General features: G+C 44.1%; 1 protein-coding gene across 7 annotated transcripts in view; it reads right to left on the bottom strand.

Moving 5' to 3' along the window:
• C2H10orf90 (chromosome 2 C10orf90 homolog) overlaps window positions 1-17,502 on the bottom strand; it is a 385,456-nt gene that overhangs the window by 193,438 nt on the left and 174,516 nt on the right. For 4 of the 7 annotated variants that reach the window (XM_081533101.1, XM_081533138.1, XM_081533193.1 and 1 more), the window contains one exon: window positions 12,100-12,172. In XM_081533101.1, the coding sequence (XP_081389227.1) occupies window positions 12,100-12,172 (73 nt within the window). Of the gene's footprint in view, window positions 1-6,939; window positions 6,998-8,191; window positions 8,260-8,959; window positions 9,030-12,099; window positions 12,173-17,502 lie in introns of all 7 variants that reach the window. The other 3 variants (XM_081533149.1, XM_081533183.1, XM_081533160.1) reach the window with 2 other exon arrangements.

Below are 17,502 nucleotides of genomic sequence, written 5' to 3'. Positions count from 1 at the left end.
AAAGAAAAAGGTGGTCTGTACATACAATGGAATATTATTCGGCCCTAAAAAAGAAAGAAATCCTGCAGTTATGACATCACAGAAGACGCTTGAGATCATTATGTTAAGTGAAATAAGCCAGTCACAGAAAGAAAAATACTGCATGAGTCCACTTATGTGAAGTGTCTAAAATGGTCAAATTCATAGAGTCAGAGACTGAAGAGGTGACAGCCACAGACTGGGAGGTGGGGAACTACTGATCAACAGGCATAAAATTCCAGGTAAGCCAGATGAATAGGCCCTAGAGATCTACTTAACAACTTCGTATCAATAGTCAACAGCAATGCACTGCACACTTAAAACATTTGTTAGCAGGGTAGATTTCACGTTGTTTTTACCACAATAAAATTAAAAATTTTAACATTTACGATTGGTGTTTAATGTCTATAATAACTGCTCCTCAGAACAACAGTGTAAGAGGTCCAACCATTCTCACTTCACTAGTTGTGAAGCCGGGCACACTCACTCATCACAGGGCCAGGAATAAACAGTGGAACAGCTGGGATATTCCAAGCCTCCTAATTTCACCCCAGAACACGGATTCCAATCTTGTCTCCAAAGGCAGGGACATTATCCTTTGATCCCAATTTTAACTCATTTTCAGGACACCTCCGGTAGTCATGTACAAGTGTGAGGGTTGGACTATAAGGAAGGCTGAGCAGAGATGCTTTCAAATTGTGGTGCTGGAAAACATTCTTGAGAGTCCCTTGGAAAACAAGGAGATCAAACCAGTCAATCCTAAAGGAAATCAACCTTGAATATTCATTGGAAGGACTGATACTGAGGCTGAAGCTCCAATACTTTAGCCACCTGACTCAAAGAGCTGACTCATCAGAGAAGATTTTGATGCTGTGAAAGAATGAAGGCAGGAGGAGAAGGGGACAATAGAGGATGTGATGGTTGGATGGCATAACTGACTCAACGGACATGAGTGTGAGCAAACTCTGGGACATAGTGAGGGACAGGGGAGCTGCAGTCTGTGGGGTCTCAAAGAGTCAGACATGACTTAGTGACTGAACAGCAACGGGGCACCTCAACTCAGAAACCACAATCCCCAAACTGGTCAAGTGCACAGCCTTCTGGAAGGGAGTCCCCTCCCCCGGATGCCACCCCCACCCCGCGCCATGTGACCCGCTCCCAAAGCTGCCCAGGAACGGGCTCGGCCATCCTCCCAGGATGCCTGTCTCCATGTTTTGTGCCCTCATCGTCGGCTCCTCGGTCCCATAAAAAGAACAAATCAAACTTAAGCACACACCAGGCCTTAGGGAAAGTCACATTTGGAGTTGAGTAAGTAGCTGGAGGCCTGCCAGGGCCGGGGGGAAGGATATAAAAGAAACTCTGAGCCGAGGGTCATTAAAGGAAAGCTATTTAATATCGGAAAGGGAAGGGAATTTTAAAAGCTCCGTCCTATTACGGACTCTTGCTGCGTCCCATCTTCCAGTTAAAACCCAGAGCACATTTCCACTTCCTCTCCCTTTGCAGGATGCCAGAAGTGCAGCCCTCCGCCCAGAAGAACCCAGAGCACCAGCTCCAGCCCACAGGCGCTAAGATAATCACAGTCATGAGAACCATAAAATAAAGAGAGATTTAGGAACTGAGCGCAGATCAATGAGGAAGCAGGGACGTCTCTAGGTTAAAACGGACTGCCCGCCGTGATAACCTGCTCATTCCACGGGGCTCCAGGTTAACTGCGTGATGTCTCAACGTTCAAAGAGAAAGCAATCAATTTCTATTCAAATTGTGCTCTCCTCCAAGTCTCCAGGACGATGGCTTTTGAATCATCCTCTGACATGCCAGCGGGCTTCTGGAATATCTCAGGGAAGAGGGCCTACCTGGGCCCGTGTGCTCACTGGCCCCCTTCAGCCAGAGTGCTTCTGCTTCTATCTGTTTGACAAATTGGCTTCCCATAAGATTCCATTTTCACAAAGTTCCATTTAAAAAAAAAAAAATCACATACACCATTTGAACGCAACCCAGACCTCTGTGGTCAAGGTAGTTAGTGAAAAACAGCAACTTCACAGCTGAAGCTCTCCAAAGAAGATTCAGGAGCTCTGCCCTCAGCACAGAGGTGGGACAGTGGCATTGTCAGATACCAGCCTAAGGGGAGAATGTTCCGGAAGCTTTTAGAAAAAGAAGGGCTGCTCAGGTGCCAAGGCAGGCATGTGACCTGAAGCCAAGGCCCTTCAAAGAACAATGGGCCTTTAAAGGAGGAGCGGATCATACCTGCCTCCTGCATGAACACAGGAGTATGGTTCACCCCAGGAGATGGGAGTCTGCACCCCTCAGAATCTAGAAAGGGGTGTTGGCCCCAGTTTTCCCTTTCTGATGACGGTGCTCATGACAAGCTCTCTCTCAGCCAGGCAGGTTCTCCGTGGCTACTGCCTTTCACCCCCCGAGCTCAGGGCACGCCGTCAGCCAGTGACCCCACCCAGAGAGAGAGAGAGAAGGAAGCAGTTCAAGTTATCTGTTCACAAGCTGATGCTTTGCACGAAGCAGCTTACGGCCAGCACTGGTATTTTTACCAAGATGTAAAACAAGCTATGAGGGTAGTCAGTTTTGCTTGGTTTGAAACGTGAGTCCTTCAGATCCTTAAGACTCTCTGCCTCAGTCACATTTCAGCTACCAGAGAAAAATTCCTCTTGTGCCAGAAAGCTGGACACTGACACACACATGATAGTAAAAACACAATAAACTTCAAAATTACATTTAATCTCATGCGTCACTTTCAATTGACATTGCCTTTGTTTATATGCTTTTTTTCTTTTCAAAATCTTTTATTTACTTGGCTAGTTGGGTGTGAAAGCTACTCCAAAAAAAAAAAAGAAAATTTACCTCTTTAGCTTTTAACCAAGCTATTCTCTCCATGCCTTATTAACAATATTTCATCAAACCCAGCAGCATTCCGTATAGCAGGACCCACAAGAGTTTGGGGAAAATGCCTTCTATTTGCAGTCTTTTCCCTGTAATATACAACCCTTGAAAGCAGTGTGTCACTTCTGACAATTATTTGTAAGTGCTATTTTTCTCTTGGGCAGGGATGGGGAGGGGGCTCTTGATATACAACCAACAATAAGGAAGTAGAAACCAATAAACCTCTCCAATTTAAAGCAGCCTAGAGTCAATAACAATATGTGAGCCCAACGCAGACCTCGGCATCGGTTGGGGTTCATGGCTCTGGGGCCAGGCAACCCCAGGAGGAGAGACGGTGATGATGTCAGAGGAAGGAGATCGAGGAGATGGGGGTCGGAGAGAGGGTGGGACCAAGTCAGAGCAGGGAAGAAGAGAAAGAAGGAAGGGACCTGGACACAGTGTCTCAGTGTGTGACCTCAGAGTTCTTTGGATGTCAGCCACGGTGATGTGTCTGACTCCCTGTCCCAACAGATCCTCCAGGCTCTCCTTCCTCCAACAAGCCAGCTCATCCCCATAACTGCTGTTTATGGAGCACCAGCGCTTGGCATGGCAGCTGGCAAGCAAAACCCGAGCTCTTGGGCAGCTTACAGTCTGGATGAGAGCACAGATATTCATCAAATACAGATGAATACGACACGATTGTGACAAAGGCAGCAAAGGAGAGGAAGGGGGACTCTGATGCCTGAGATGGGGTTGGTCTTGAGATCAAGGATGGTTTCTCTGGGACACACGGGTCCCATAGGATCTATAGGCTGAGTCAGGGTCACTCAGGGAGGAGGAAAAGAGTGCTGACGCTCAAGAAGAGGGATCAGCTCCTACAAGGATCCCATAGCTGGAGACTTATGGAGAGCAGGGGTGCAGCAGAAAGAGGGAGGAGGAGGTGGTGGAGCTCAGAGGCCAATGCCCTCAGGCCCTTTCAGACCACAGCAAGAACTTTCGGTGTTCTTTTTTTAATATAAAGTTCAACCTCCATTCATGATTTAAAAAAACACTCGCTAGAAAGTGGACACACATGGGACACGTGTGTGGTTGTGCGCTCAGTCACTCAGTCGTGTCCGACTGTTTGTGGCCCCGCAGACTTTAGCCCGCCAGGCTCCTGTGTCCGTGGAATTCTCCAGGCAAGAATACTGGGGTGGGTTGCCATTTCTTCCTCCAGGGGATCTTCCCGACACAGGGATCAAACCCGAATCTCTTGCGTCTCCTGCAATGGCAGGTGGGTTCTTTACCACTGCACCACCTAGGAAGCCCATAGAGGGGTCATACTTCAACATAACAAAGTCTATAAATGACAAACCCACAGCTAACATCATACTCAATGGTGAAAAGGTGAAAGCATTTCCTCTAAGATCAGGAAAAAGACAAGGACACCCACTCCCGCTACTCTAATTCAAGATAGCTTTGGAAGGCCTAGCCATAGCAGACAGAGATGAAAAAGAAATAAACTCCTGATTGGGAGAGAATAAGTAAAACTGTTCCTGTTTGCAGATGACATGATATTAAACAGAAAATCCTAAAGAGGCTGCCAAAAACCATGAGAGTTCATCAATAAACTCGGTAAAGTTGCAGGATACAAAATTAATACACAGAAATCTCTTGCATTTCTACACACTCACAATGAAAGATTAGAAGGAGAAATTAAGGAAACAATCCTTTGTACCATTGCATCACAAAGAATTAAAAAACAAGGAATAAACCTACCTAAGGGGGCAAAAGATCTGTACTCTGCAAATTATAAGATGCTGATAGAAGAAACCAAGAACTTTCTTTATCCGAAGAGCCACTGAAAGGCATGGAAAGGTTTCAGGTGGGCAGTGACATGGCCTCAATAGCTCACTCTGTCTGTCCAGACTAGACAGACAGTATGGACTAGTGCAGTAGTCCAACCAACATGGCAGCAGTGATGGAAAGAAGAGAGAAGACCCCAAAGATGACTAGGAGATGAATCTCAGGGAAGTGCATGGATTGGACATGGGAGTGTGAGAGATGCAGAAAGATCCCAAGAGTTCCAGCTTGGCTAGTCTGGGACAGTCATCCTGAACTTAGAGAGATGGTAATGTCAGCAGAGGGCTCATATGTATACTTGGGGGAAATGAGTTTAAAGTAAGGGTAGCTCTCCTCATTCAACCTTTCTAAAAATGAGACACAGTGGCCCTCAAGGACTGTCCTTGTCACGTCCACCCTAGCATCAGCTCTCGATGAGATTCTTTGGTTCCTCAGTACACAACAGGCAGTAACTGAGCATCCATGCCTCTGAAAGGAAGCAGTTAAACCTGGCTAGATGCAGCTCTTTCTGACACAAAGCTATAATAACGGGAAATCTTCCACTGAGTTCTTTGCTTAGTACATTATTTTGCCAATTATTTTTAAAATTAGATTATGTACCAGGTGATGGGCAAAGATGAAGCTAGAGGTAGAAACTCGTACAGGGTGGAAAAGTTGCTTATTGCACTATTTATGGGTGATTGCAGCAAAATTGAGGGTCAAGACCCAGGCAGCCTCTAAGCAGAATTGAGGAGGAGATGTGAGCGTAACGTTTATTCATCAGAGAACAAATAGGAGCCATCACATGCCCCTGTGACAAAAGCAACTTGGTCTATTTTCTTTCCAATAATGTCACAAGTTGGCACAACAGACCCAAAAGTGTCTCTTTATATCTTGCGCAGAAAGCAGGAATAAATGTCCTTTCTTCTCTGGGGTTCAGGGGTTGTGCTTTTTCCCACCTTCCTCTTGCGGAGGAACCTAACCGGTCACAGTCCATGGGATTGCAGAGTCCGACATGACTTAGCAACAAAACAACCATAACAACTCTTGCAGAACAGTGTGGAGGCTGAGTGGGGAAAAGCAGAAAGGAGCCACTCAGGTAGAAGGCTGTCCCCTCCCAAGGAAGGTAGCTGAGTCACAGGACAGTTGCCTGTCATGTGAAGCTCTTGCAAGAATCTCAGAAAAATCCAAAGACAGGTGCTTTCTCTGTCAGGGCTGTTGTCACATGACCCAATTCCCAGCTTGCTCTGCGGGCTTCCTGAGAGGGGCAAGTGGGATCCCTGGATGCAGTCAGCTCCCTGTGGGGCTCCTTGGTACAAACAACGCCACTCAACCTAGTGAACAACTGGCCCATGTTCGTGAGCCCATCCCTGAACTTGCGAACATGGATGAGGGGGTCAAATCCCCACTCTCTGAGCCCACAGTCTTGAAGGGGGGGAAAAAAAAAAAGCACAAATCTACAAAGGAAACACTGGAAAGACTATGATGGCAGAACGAACAAGATGCCTTTGGGAGATTGGAGGTGGGGTGCGTTGATTCAGGGAGCTAATCTGAAAAGGTAAGGATTTTCTCAACAGAAACACAGAGAAGTCAGTTTCAGGAGAGTCTCTCCATGGCCAAGGAGAGATATAAGCAAGTGTTGAACACAGGTGCTGCAAGGCTACCCAACTGTAGAAAAATCTAGGAGGGTGAACTAGAGTCAGAGGGGAAAGGGCACCAAATGCCCAAGCCAAGGAATTTATACTTGGCTCTCTGAGGTCAGGGAGGGTGATTGCTTTGGTTAAAGATGCTCACACTCACTGTTCCACAGAGGTATCCTCCCCATGGGCAGGGAGGGATCTACAATAAGGCAGATAAGTGTGGTGTGATCAAAACAGCCCTGTAAAACAATTATCCATATCTTTATACTCCAACCATTAGAGCACTATTTAAAAAACAACAACAACAGGTTTTTCAGGAGATAAAGAACCTGCCTGCCAATACAAGAAATGTGAAAGGAAATTCTATCCCTGGGTCGGGAAGATCCCCTGGAGGAGGGCATGGCAACCCAGAGAAGCCTGGAGGGCTACAGTCCCTGGGGTCACAAAGAGGCGGACACAACTGAAGCAACTGAGCACATAGAAAACAAATTTATGGTTGCCGGGCGGGGGGGGGGGGGCATAAATTAGGAGTTTGAGATGGATAGACATACACTCCTGCACATAAAATAAATAACTGGCAAGGACCTACCTCTACAGGGAGGTATATAGTATAGCACAGGGAACTCGACTCAGTATCTTGTAATAACCTATAATGGAAGAGAACGCAAGAGACTATAAATATTTATATATATATATGTATAGCTGAATCACTTTACTGTACACCTGAAACTAATACAACACCGTAAATCAACTATATTTCAAAATTTCTCTTCAATAAAAATTAAAAAGTAAATTTTTAAAAAGGAGTTTGGGATTAGCAGATACCAACGACCATATATAAAATAAATAAACAACACGGACCTATATTCAACATCCTGTAGTAAATCATAATGGAAAATAACACTAAAAAGAATATGTGTTGTGTGTGTGTGTGTGTGTGTATATATATATATATATATATATATATAAAGCTGAATCACCTTGCTATATAGCAGAAACTAACACAACAGAGCTACCAGGGAAGCCCTAAAATCAACTACACTTTGACTAAAATAAATAAATAAAAATGTGTCCCTTCTATGTTCATAGAGAAACTGCATTACAAATAACAAGAAAGAAAAGAAACACAGTTCACATCAGATCCGGGGTGGTTTTTAAGGTGTAATAGAAGAACCTTTCCTCAAAGCATGGTAAAGGGTATGTTTTATTGGGGAAACCGTTCAATACTATGAACTAAAATTGAAACTATGATTATGAAGGAAGAAAATTACTGCTCTTACAAAAGCTGGAATAAAGGAACAATTGCCCTCAAGTTTTAAGTGGAAATATAATCACTTCATTCCATTCATCCATCACAGACCCACCCTTTAAACACTGCCAGTTTTAAAGGTCGGGCTTAATTGATCAGGAGGGAGAAAATTTCATGCCATCCCACCTTCCTTCCTAAGCCAATTGAATTAATAACGAAAACTTCCCAGTGACCTTCATCAAGTTCCTTTACATACATTTCTTATAATTGATTTTCCCAGAAAAGGTTTAAGTGGGCATCTGATTCCTTCCATCTTTTCTATATCCTCAGAGAAGCAGTCTCATAGACAGACAGGTAGCACGGTGACGGAGAACCAGGAAATGGAATCTTTTTATATCACACAGAATGGAAATTTGAAAGGGACTTCCTACCTTCCATTGATTTTGAAAACAGATGTGAGTTTGGGCAGAAATAGTCATCCTTCCTACATTTTTTTTTCTCCCTTAGTGTTCGGATCCTATTAATCATAGTAAACTGAAATTTTACCCAGACCCACAGATTTCAAAAGGCGTTGCCAAGATGACAATCTTACCATAAGAAATCAGCTTCTGCCCTTCCCAGTCCTGGTATTTTCAGTGACCGAGACAGTGAATAGTTGCACTGTGCAAATGAAGGAAACAAAAATGAAAGCTTGGAGATGACATTCACTTCAGATTTCCTGCACAAGACCTCTGAACCCCATTTGATCCAGCTTCCATAAGAGAGGGTCCCATCCACACCCCTGAGTTTTGGAGCTGCCCGTGGGAATCCTAAACCACAGTTGTCTAAGATCCAGGAAGTGGAGCAGCTTTTTCAAAAATAAAGGATGGATTGAGAGCAAAGTCAACACTGGCACTGGACTTTCAGTTAAAAACAACACCCGACAGCAGGCGTGGGTTCCCAGGTCAGCGCCTCTTCCCACTCATGTTTGGTGGGTCTCTTGGGATTTGAAGACCCTTCTCTTCCCACTTTCCCCTTTCTCCTGCACTCATCTCAGCTATTCTCTTGGGTTCTCATACGACCCACCTGTAAATAATGATCACATCAAGATCAATGACACTGACCTACCTCTTAATCTCAAAACCAAAATTCCAGCTGCTTCCTGGACATTGGGCAGAGATGGTCTCTCACATGCAGAGCATCTAGACCCCACAAATCCAGGGTCCTCCCACCAATACCAGCCCTTGACTCCTGCATTTCCTATCCTACTGACAGGAGCCCTGTATGCCCAGAGACACCTTTAACTCCCCCCTTATTCAGCTGCCTATAAACTCTGCTATTTCCCAGCATCCTCTGCCCTTGCCCTGGCCCAAACCCGTACCGTCTTCTTCCAGGAACAACATGGTGCAGTTCTCTTCTGAGAACACAGACCAGAACATGTATTCCAGCTCCTTACAGATTAAAAATAAAGAAGGAAGGTTATTTGTTTTGGTTCAACACAGTCGTAAGGCTTTCTAACAATTCCAGCTGCACGAGCAAGTCATGTGTGCATGCATGCTAAGTCACTTCAGTCGTGCCCGGCTCTCTGCGACCCCATGGAACTGTAGCCTGCCCGGCTCCTCTGTCCATGGAATTCTCCAGGCAAGAATACTAGAGTGGGTTGCCATGCCCTCCACCAGGGGATCTTCCCAACCCAGGGATCAAAGTCATGTTTCTTATGTCTCCTGCATTGGCAGGCAGGTTCTTTACCACTAGCGCCACCTGGGAAGCCCAAGCAAGTCTAGAGCTACCTTCAAGTAGGGTGAGTCTCCTGGTCTTGGGACTGATTGTGTGCTGGACCTACTCTTCAGAGACTTTCTCACTCCCGTGTGGGAAGGAGTGGGAAGGGTTTCAGTTGTCAGAAATCAGGAAGAAGTTGGACAAAACGACCTAGATGACCCCTCTCAACCTTGAGATTCCTTGGGCCTACTTATGCCTTTGGGACATCAGCTTGGCCTGTGGACTCCTTCTGGGAGACCTGCCCCCTGTTAGCCAGGCATTCATAAGGTTGGGTGCCCAGAAGCCAGGTTTCTAACATCAGACCTTGCCTCCTGACCTGAGATGACCAACTCAGGATTGAGCCTGAGGATTTTAACTGAAAGACATGGACTGCGAGAGTCAGATCCAGTTACTGTATTCCCCGTGTCTCCTGCATTGGCAGGCTGATTCTTTACCGCTGAGCCACCTGGGCATCCCTCGCCCCTACTGCAGTAGCTCAAATAAAATCTGTCTTGCCACTTTCAACCAGTGTCCACTGCAGTTTCTCTTTAACAGATGGAAACGACCTTGTGGGAAGATGCAGAGGGCATGAGTGTCCCCTCAGAGAGTCAACTCCCAACTGCATTCAGTGCCCACACAGGCACTGACTCCAGTAGAGACTCTCCTTGACCTGAGTCAGTCTCCTCCGAGTTCTCCTCTGAGAACTCCTGACTAGGCCATGCTCCCGAGTTCTGTCCTTGGCCCACTTAGTGCAATTTTAGCAAGAATCCTGCTGGGTGAATTTAGAGGACATCTCCTGCCCTTGATATCTGATCAAATTCCTCATCCCCCACCTGTCAAGTCACTTTAGCCAAAATCCTCCTTACCCCTGACATTTCACTTCCATCCACTGACCCCCTCCCTTCTCCTTGGCTATAAATTCCCACTTTTCCTTGTACTTGGAGTTGAGTCCAATCTCTCTCCCCTCCTGTAAGACCCCACTGTCGCAGTCCCTTGGAACAAAACCTGCCTCACCCTCTTCAACAAGTGTCATGAGTGATTCTTTCTTTAGCAACTTCTTGCCTTCTGCCTGAATACCCAAGTTTTAAGACTGCCTCTAATGTATTCTTCCAGAATGAGAACTTTGAAAATATAGATAGATCTAAGAGGAAAGAAAGAAATCCAGGAGACATGTGTCTCTCTCCTCACCCAGGCTTGTTTGGGCCCATTCTCCACAGTCTGGACTATTCACCTCTGGCCTCAGGGCCAACTTGTACTTGCTTCTAAGCCATTAAACTGCTAATCACCTCATGGGCAGGCTATGCTTGTCAGCAGAGCGAGAGCACGTGTGTTTTAGGTGACCTGCCATGCCGTGCTCAGCTCCTTCAGTCGCGTCCGATTCCTTGCAATTCTATGGACTGTAGCCTGCCGGGCTCCTCTGTCCATGGGATCCTCCAGGCAAGAATACTGGAGTGGGTTGCCATGCCCTCCTCCAGGGGATCTTCCTGACCCAGGGATCGAACTCGAGTCTCTTATGTCTCCTGCACTGGCAGGCAGGTTCTCTACCACTAGCGCCACTGGGGAAGACCCCTCTAGGTGATCCAGTCCTCAGGAAAAGAAGATGCACACAGCTGTGAGAGGCCACCTGGGGCTGGCTGTTCTCCCAGGCACCTCTGCGTGCCCGAGGAAACGTGGCGTCTTCCCCAACTCCCTGTGGCGTGCCGGAAGCCAGTGTGCTTCCCGAGCCTGCCACCCACCCCTCCAGAAGCTTCCTGTCCGTGGATTCACATTCTTACTACAGGCAATTTCTGGGCTAGGTTTTTGAAGGATCCAAACTAAATAGCTGCCACTACTAAAGAATAAGCTTATAAGCCATGCTTTGGGGGCTCCAGGAGGATTAACTAGGAAAGCTCCTTTCAAATAATATTTTTGTCTTAGGTTGACTGTGTCAGTTAAGGAAAGGATTTCAGATCCTGATACCTTTGATACAGGCAGGCGGTGAGGGGTAATGAAAAGAGAAGCTACAAATGTGTGTGATCACATACACAGACATATTTATACCAACTCATCGGCCACATTTACCAACTAAAATTCAAGTGGAGATTAAAAATTAAATTTGCCACACGAAAAACAATTCTCTCAGAATTTATTCTTGCTAGAGTCTCTGAAATGAAATATTCTATTAACCCAGCCGTCTTATTACGAGACCATCAGAAATTTGACTTATACTCATGTGACTTCTCTCGTGAAAGGGAGTAAGAAATGTTATTTGCATGCCATTTACATTAACAAACTTAACAAAGTCAGGGACTGGAATCATCCCACCTAGCATTTCTACAGTTGAGTGCCTATGAATTGATGCTTCATAAAAAAATGATTTATGAGCACACAGATACTGTGCCTATATTTAAATTGCACCCTCTCCAGCTCTGAGAAGATTCCGTATTTGTCCCATTATTCATTCTCAGCGGAACCGTGCTCCACACTGGCCCAACCCCCTCGCACGCTGAGTGATCTGGGGTAATCTCGGCTTCTGAAGGTACTACCTAAGGCAACCGATATTTCTTCTGCATTGTTTGTGTTTCTCAGAGACTGCCAGCCTAAAATCCTATGCGTTTGGAAATTCAAATCAGCTTCAAATCTTGTCAGAGTCACTGAGCTTTCATCTTATGTTTGCGGGAGACTGGGCTCCAAAGCACATTTCATTATTAATAAAAATAAAGGAGAGAGAGTACAAATAGAGGCTTGGAGGGAATGCCACCCGGCCAGGGGCGAGTTCTTTACCTGCATTTGAAAGACTCTCCTTTCTTTCCCAGGCAGAGTGATCTCTCGGGGATGAGAAGAGCCGACTGTGGATCTGAAAGATAAACAGAAACCTTTCCAGTTTTATATTCTTATTTGCCAGATATATAATCTTCAATAATGTATATTACTATTTTTTTTTAAAAATCAAGAAATGTCCCCAGAATCTTTCCTTTTTCCAAAGAAAGAACTACAGATTGTGATGAATATACTTATTTCCATTTTCTTCTATGTTAATCCTGCCAGTGAATAAAAGATGTTTTTCTTTTTTTTTTTCCTGCTTGCAGTTTTTCTGAGTATAGAAGAACTGCATTTTTATTTTTATTTAAGTCACAGTTGACTTATAATATTGTGTTAGTTTCAAGTGTATAGCACAGTGATCCAGTTACACATACATATATATATATTCACATGAGGAGGGCATAGCAACCCACTGCAGTATTCTTGCCTGGAGAATCCCCATGGACAGAGGAACCTGGTGGGCTACAGTCCAGGGGGTTGCAAAGAATTGGACATGACAGTGCATATATTCACATACACATATATGTGGATGTGAACTGACTCATTGGAAAAGACCCTGATGCTGGGAAAGACTGAAGGCAGGAGGAGAAGGGGCCGACAGAGGATGATATAGTTGGATGGCATCACAGTCTGGGCAGACATGAGTTTGAGCAAGCTCTGGGAGTTGGTGATGGACAGGGAGTCCTGGCGTGCTGCAGTTCATGGGGTCTCAAAGAGTCAGACACGACTGAGCAACTGAACTGAACTGATATATATATATATATATACACACACGTATCTTTTTATATATATGTATTATATGTATACATATACATACATATTTTTTTCAGATTATTTTCCTTTACAGGTTATTACAAAATATTGAGTATAGTTTCCTGTGCTATACAGTAGGTCCTTGCTGATTATCTGTTCTATATGTAGTAATGTATGTATGTTAATCCCAAACTCCTAAATTATTCCTCCCTGCTTTCCTTTTGGATAACCATAAGTTGGTTTTCTATGCCTGTGAGACTCTTTCTGTTTTAGAAATAAGTTAATTTTTATGAGTAAGTAAAGGGTGGGTTTCTGATAGTTGCAAAATGCACAGGGAGGAGGCAGGGAGGGAAAAAAACTAATCAGCGAACATAGATTTTGCTAATAGATCAAACAACCACATCTCATGTTTCTTTTCTCTCCCAGCATAGTGCTGAACGGGTGTTGAGCTAAAATAGGACAGTCAATAAATATTGATAAATTGATTAATCATGAGCCATCAAATTTCAGGAATTAGCTTCAAGGCCCAGTGAAAATACGATTAATGTATACAAAAGCGTTCTGCCGTCTGCAAGCTTGATCATGATGCTGACTTCTCTGCCAAAAGACAAAAGTGTGTAAGTTTATTCTGAAAGCACTTAGCTGTGAGTCTTTCAGTTCTAGTTTATAAACCTCTAATCAGACTCCAGAGTACCTGTTCCTCATGGGACTTCCACTCATGCCCAGCATCCCTCTGAATATCAAATGACCTTTCCCCAAAACTGAAGACTAACTCTTCAAACCATGCTCCCAGCTGTGATCTTATCCTGAGCCTAAGAGGCTGGAGCCAGCCTCTCATTCTGAGCCCAGTTAGCTGCTTAGTCCCAGGGCGGGGCTAAGCTTCCCCATGTGTTCACATCCCATTTTTGGCCCCGTCACGTGCCCAGCATCTGGGCCATCAGTTTGAAGACTGCAGACGGGAAGCTGCAGGCAAATGATTCTTCTGGTCCAAGTAGCAGCCTGGCCTCTAAGAATTCACAGAGAAAGAGAAAGATTAGGGCAGGACTGGACTGCCACTGGGCTAAGATAGAGAGGATTAAATAGTTACACAGCATTATCTGACATTATGGGCTCCTCCTTGAGCCTAACTCGGCCACTGACTATTGGCAATCTGATTATTAATTGTAATAAGCATAAGAAGAACTGCTGATGGTTATTGAGGTTTCACATGGGCTGGCGCTGTGGTCTGTGTTTTCCATACAACATCTCATTGAATTATTACAACTGTTCGAAAGATATGTTGCTCTCACCTCTGCTGTGGCAGCTGAGAAAGCCATAGCTAAGGTCCTCCACTGGGTACCTGGTGACACAACCAGGATTCAGACCAGGCTCATCAGACCCAAAGCATTTCAAACTTTCAGCCAGCATGTCCCAAATACTACTAGTGTTATAATTCGAAAAGACAGACGCATCCCAATGTTCACAGCAACACTGTTCACAATAGCCAAGACAGGAAAGCAATCTAAGCACCCATTGACAGAGGAATGGATAAAGAAGATGTGGTTTTTTTTAATGGAATATATTAGCCATAAAAAAGAAAGAAGTAATGCCATTTTGTAGCAAAATGGATGGACCTATAGATTATCATACTGAATGAATTAAGTCAGAGAGATATGGTACAATATTGCTTATATGTGAAATTTAAAAAGGATTATAAAAATGAACTTATTTATAAAACAGAAATAGACTCACAGACATAGAAAACAAACTATGCTTACCACAGGGGAAGTGGGGAGGAATAAATTAGGAGTTTGGGATTAACAGATACACTATTGTATATAAAATAGATAACTGATAAGGATCTACTGTATAGCACAGGGAGTTGTACTCAGTATCTTGTAATAATCTGTAATGGAGGAGAATCTTAAAAAGTATATATTCAGTTCAGTTCAGCTCAGTCGCTCAGTCATGTCCGACTCTTTGCGACCCCATGAACCGCAGCATGCCAGGCCTCCCTGTCCGGCACCAACTCCCACAGTCCACCCAAACCCATGTCCATCGAGTCGGTGATGCCATCCAACCATCTTATCCTCTGTCGTCCCCTTCTCCTCCTGCCCTCAATCTTTCCCAGCATCAGGGTCTTTTAAAATGAGTCAGCTCTTCGCATCAGGTGGCCCAAGTATTGGAGTTTCAGCTTCAACATCAGTCCTACCAACGAATATTCAGGACTGATCTCCTTTAGGATGGACTGGTTGGATCTCCTTGCAGTCCAAGGGACTCTCAAGAGTCTTCTCCAACACCACAGTTCAAAAGCATTGATTCTTCAGTGCTCAGCTTTCTTTATAGTCCAACTTTCACATCCATACATCACTACTGGAAAAACCATAGCCTTGACTAGACAGAGCTTTGTTGGCAAAGTAATATCTCTGCTTTTTAATTTGCTGTCTAGGTTGGTCATAACTTTCCTTCCAAGGAGTAAGTGTCTTTTAATTTCATGGCTGCAATCACCAACTGCAGTGATTTTGGAGCCCAGAAAAAATAAAGTCAGCCACTGTTTGCATTGTTTCCCCATCTATTTACCATGAAGTTATGGGACCGGATGCCATGATCTTAAGTTTTCTGAATGTTGAGCTTTAAGTCAACTTTTCACTCTCCTCTTTCACTTTCACTTTCATCAAGAGGCTCTTCACTTTCTGCCACAAGGGTGGTGTCATCTGCATATCTCAGGTTATTGATATTTCTCCCGGCAATCTTGATTCCTGCTTGTGCTTCTTCCAGTGCAGCGTTTCTCAGGTTGTACTCTGCATATAAGTTAAATAAGCAGGGTGACAATATGCAGCCTTGACGTACTCCTTTTCCTATTTGGAACCAGTCTGTTGTTTCATGTCCAGTTCTAACTGTTGCTTCCTGACCTGCATACAGGTTTCTCAAGAGGCAGGTCAGGTGGTCTGGTATTCTCAACTACTATGAATAATGCTGTACAAATATCTCTTTGAGATTTTGCTTTCAGTTACTTTTGATATGTACCCAGGGGTGGAACTGCTGAATCATATGACAATTCTATTTTCAATTTTTTGAGAAACAAACATACAGTTATTTGCAGAGGCTGTACCATTTGCACTCCCATCAACAATGCACAAGCATTTTAATGTCTCCCACACCCTCACCAACAATTATTATTTTGGGTTTTTTTTTCCATAGTACCATTCAAATAGGTGTGAAGTAGTATCTCATTGCAGTTTTTATTTGCTTTTTCCCTAATGATTATTAATGCTCAGCCATCTTTTCTTGTGCTTATTGGCCATTTAGATGTCTTCTTTGGAGAAATCCTTGTCCAAGTCTTTGCCCATATTTGAACTGATTGTTTATTTGTTCTTGAGTTTTAGGTGTTCTCTACATATTCTGGATATTATTCTCTCATCAGACATATGATTTACAAATATTTTTTCCCATTCTGCGGGTTGCCCTTTTACTATGTTGATATCATCTTTCAATGCACAAAATTTTAAAGTCTTCATAAAGCCCAATTTAACTATTTTTTTCCTTTGTTAATTATGCTTTTTGGAGGTATGTTCAAGAAATTATTGCTAAATCCCATGTCTTGAAGGTCTCGCCCTATGTTTTCCTCTAAGAGTTTTATGGTTTTAGCTCTTTGACCCATTTTTAGTTAAGTTTTATACATGGTGTCAGATAAGGATCCAACAGGAGTAATCACTGAGTGACTCCTCACTCAGTCCATTCAAGACTTTATCTCCTTTAGGTCTTTGAAGCCAACAGTGTGTTATTTAGTGAATGGCAACAGTAATTTATCAAAGCCACCCCACAGAGGGAAAGATTCAAGGTCTCTTTGTCACCTCTGTTCCCAGAGGCTGCTGAGCCTGCTTCAAGCCTGGGGTCACAGGTGGACCTAGCACTGAGGGCTCATTGCATGCCAGGCAATTGACTCATTGGATCCTAAGACAGCTCGGTGAGAGAAATATAATTACTATTTCAATTTTGCAGAGGTGGAAATTAAGGCACATAAAGGGGAAGTAAATTGCCCAAAATCATGCACATTGAGCAATCAAGTGAAGAAGCCCAGACTAGAACCCAGCAATTAGAATGACTCCTTGGAAGTAAAAAACTATAACCAGGATCAAGCACATTAAAAGAATTACGATATCTCACAATCATAGGAAATGCTCCAGTCTGCAAATCTCCTTCATACACATTACCTCATTTGGACTCTCCAAGGTCCCTGAGAAGCGGCCAGAACACACACAGGTGCTTTTTTATGCAGAGAAATCAAGACCCAGAGAGAGTAAGAGACATGAATGCCCAAGAGCGGGACTGTAGTGGCTCTGGCACCTACAACAGCCTCTCTGAGTCTGGTCTGGAATTCCTCCACACTGTCTCACCCCCTGCCTCCTTACAGAGTCCAACCTACCAGCAGAAATTCTGGGGTCACACCTGACACCAGCTAGGATACTTATCACACTGACCACAAATAGATCTATGAATTCCCTTGGGAGCCTGAAGTTGATTTGAACATGGTGGGTACAGTAATACTGGAGACTTCCATTTGTATGAGACTAAATGCTCTACAAAACAACTTCCACGTTTTCTCACTCAGTCCTCCAAAGTCCTACCATA

Source organism: Giraffa tippelskirchi, chromosome 2 (genome assembly GCF_054371585.1).
Source record: "Giraffa tippelskirchi isolate mGirTip1 chromosome 2, T2T-mGirTip1v1.2.pri, whole genome shotgun sequence".
Classification (NCBI taxonomy): Eukaryota; Metazoa; Chordata; class Mammalia; order Artiodactyla; family Giraffidae; genus Giraffa; species Giraffa tippelskirchi.
Note: the sequence above shows the minus strand (reverse complement) of the source record. Positions and strands in the feature narration are given on the sequence as shown.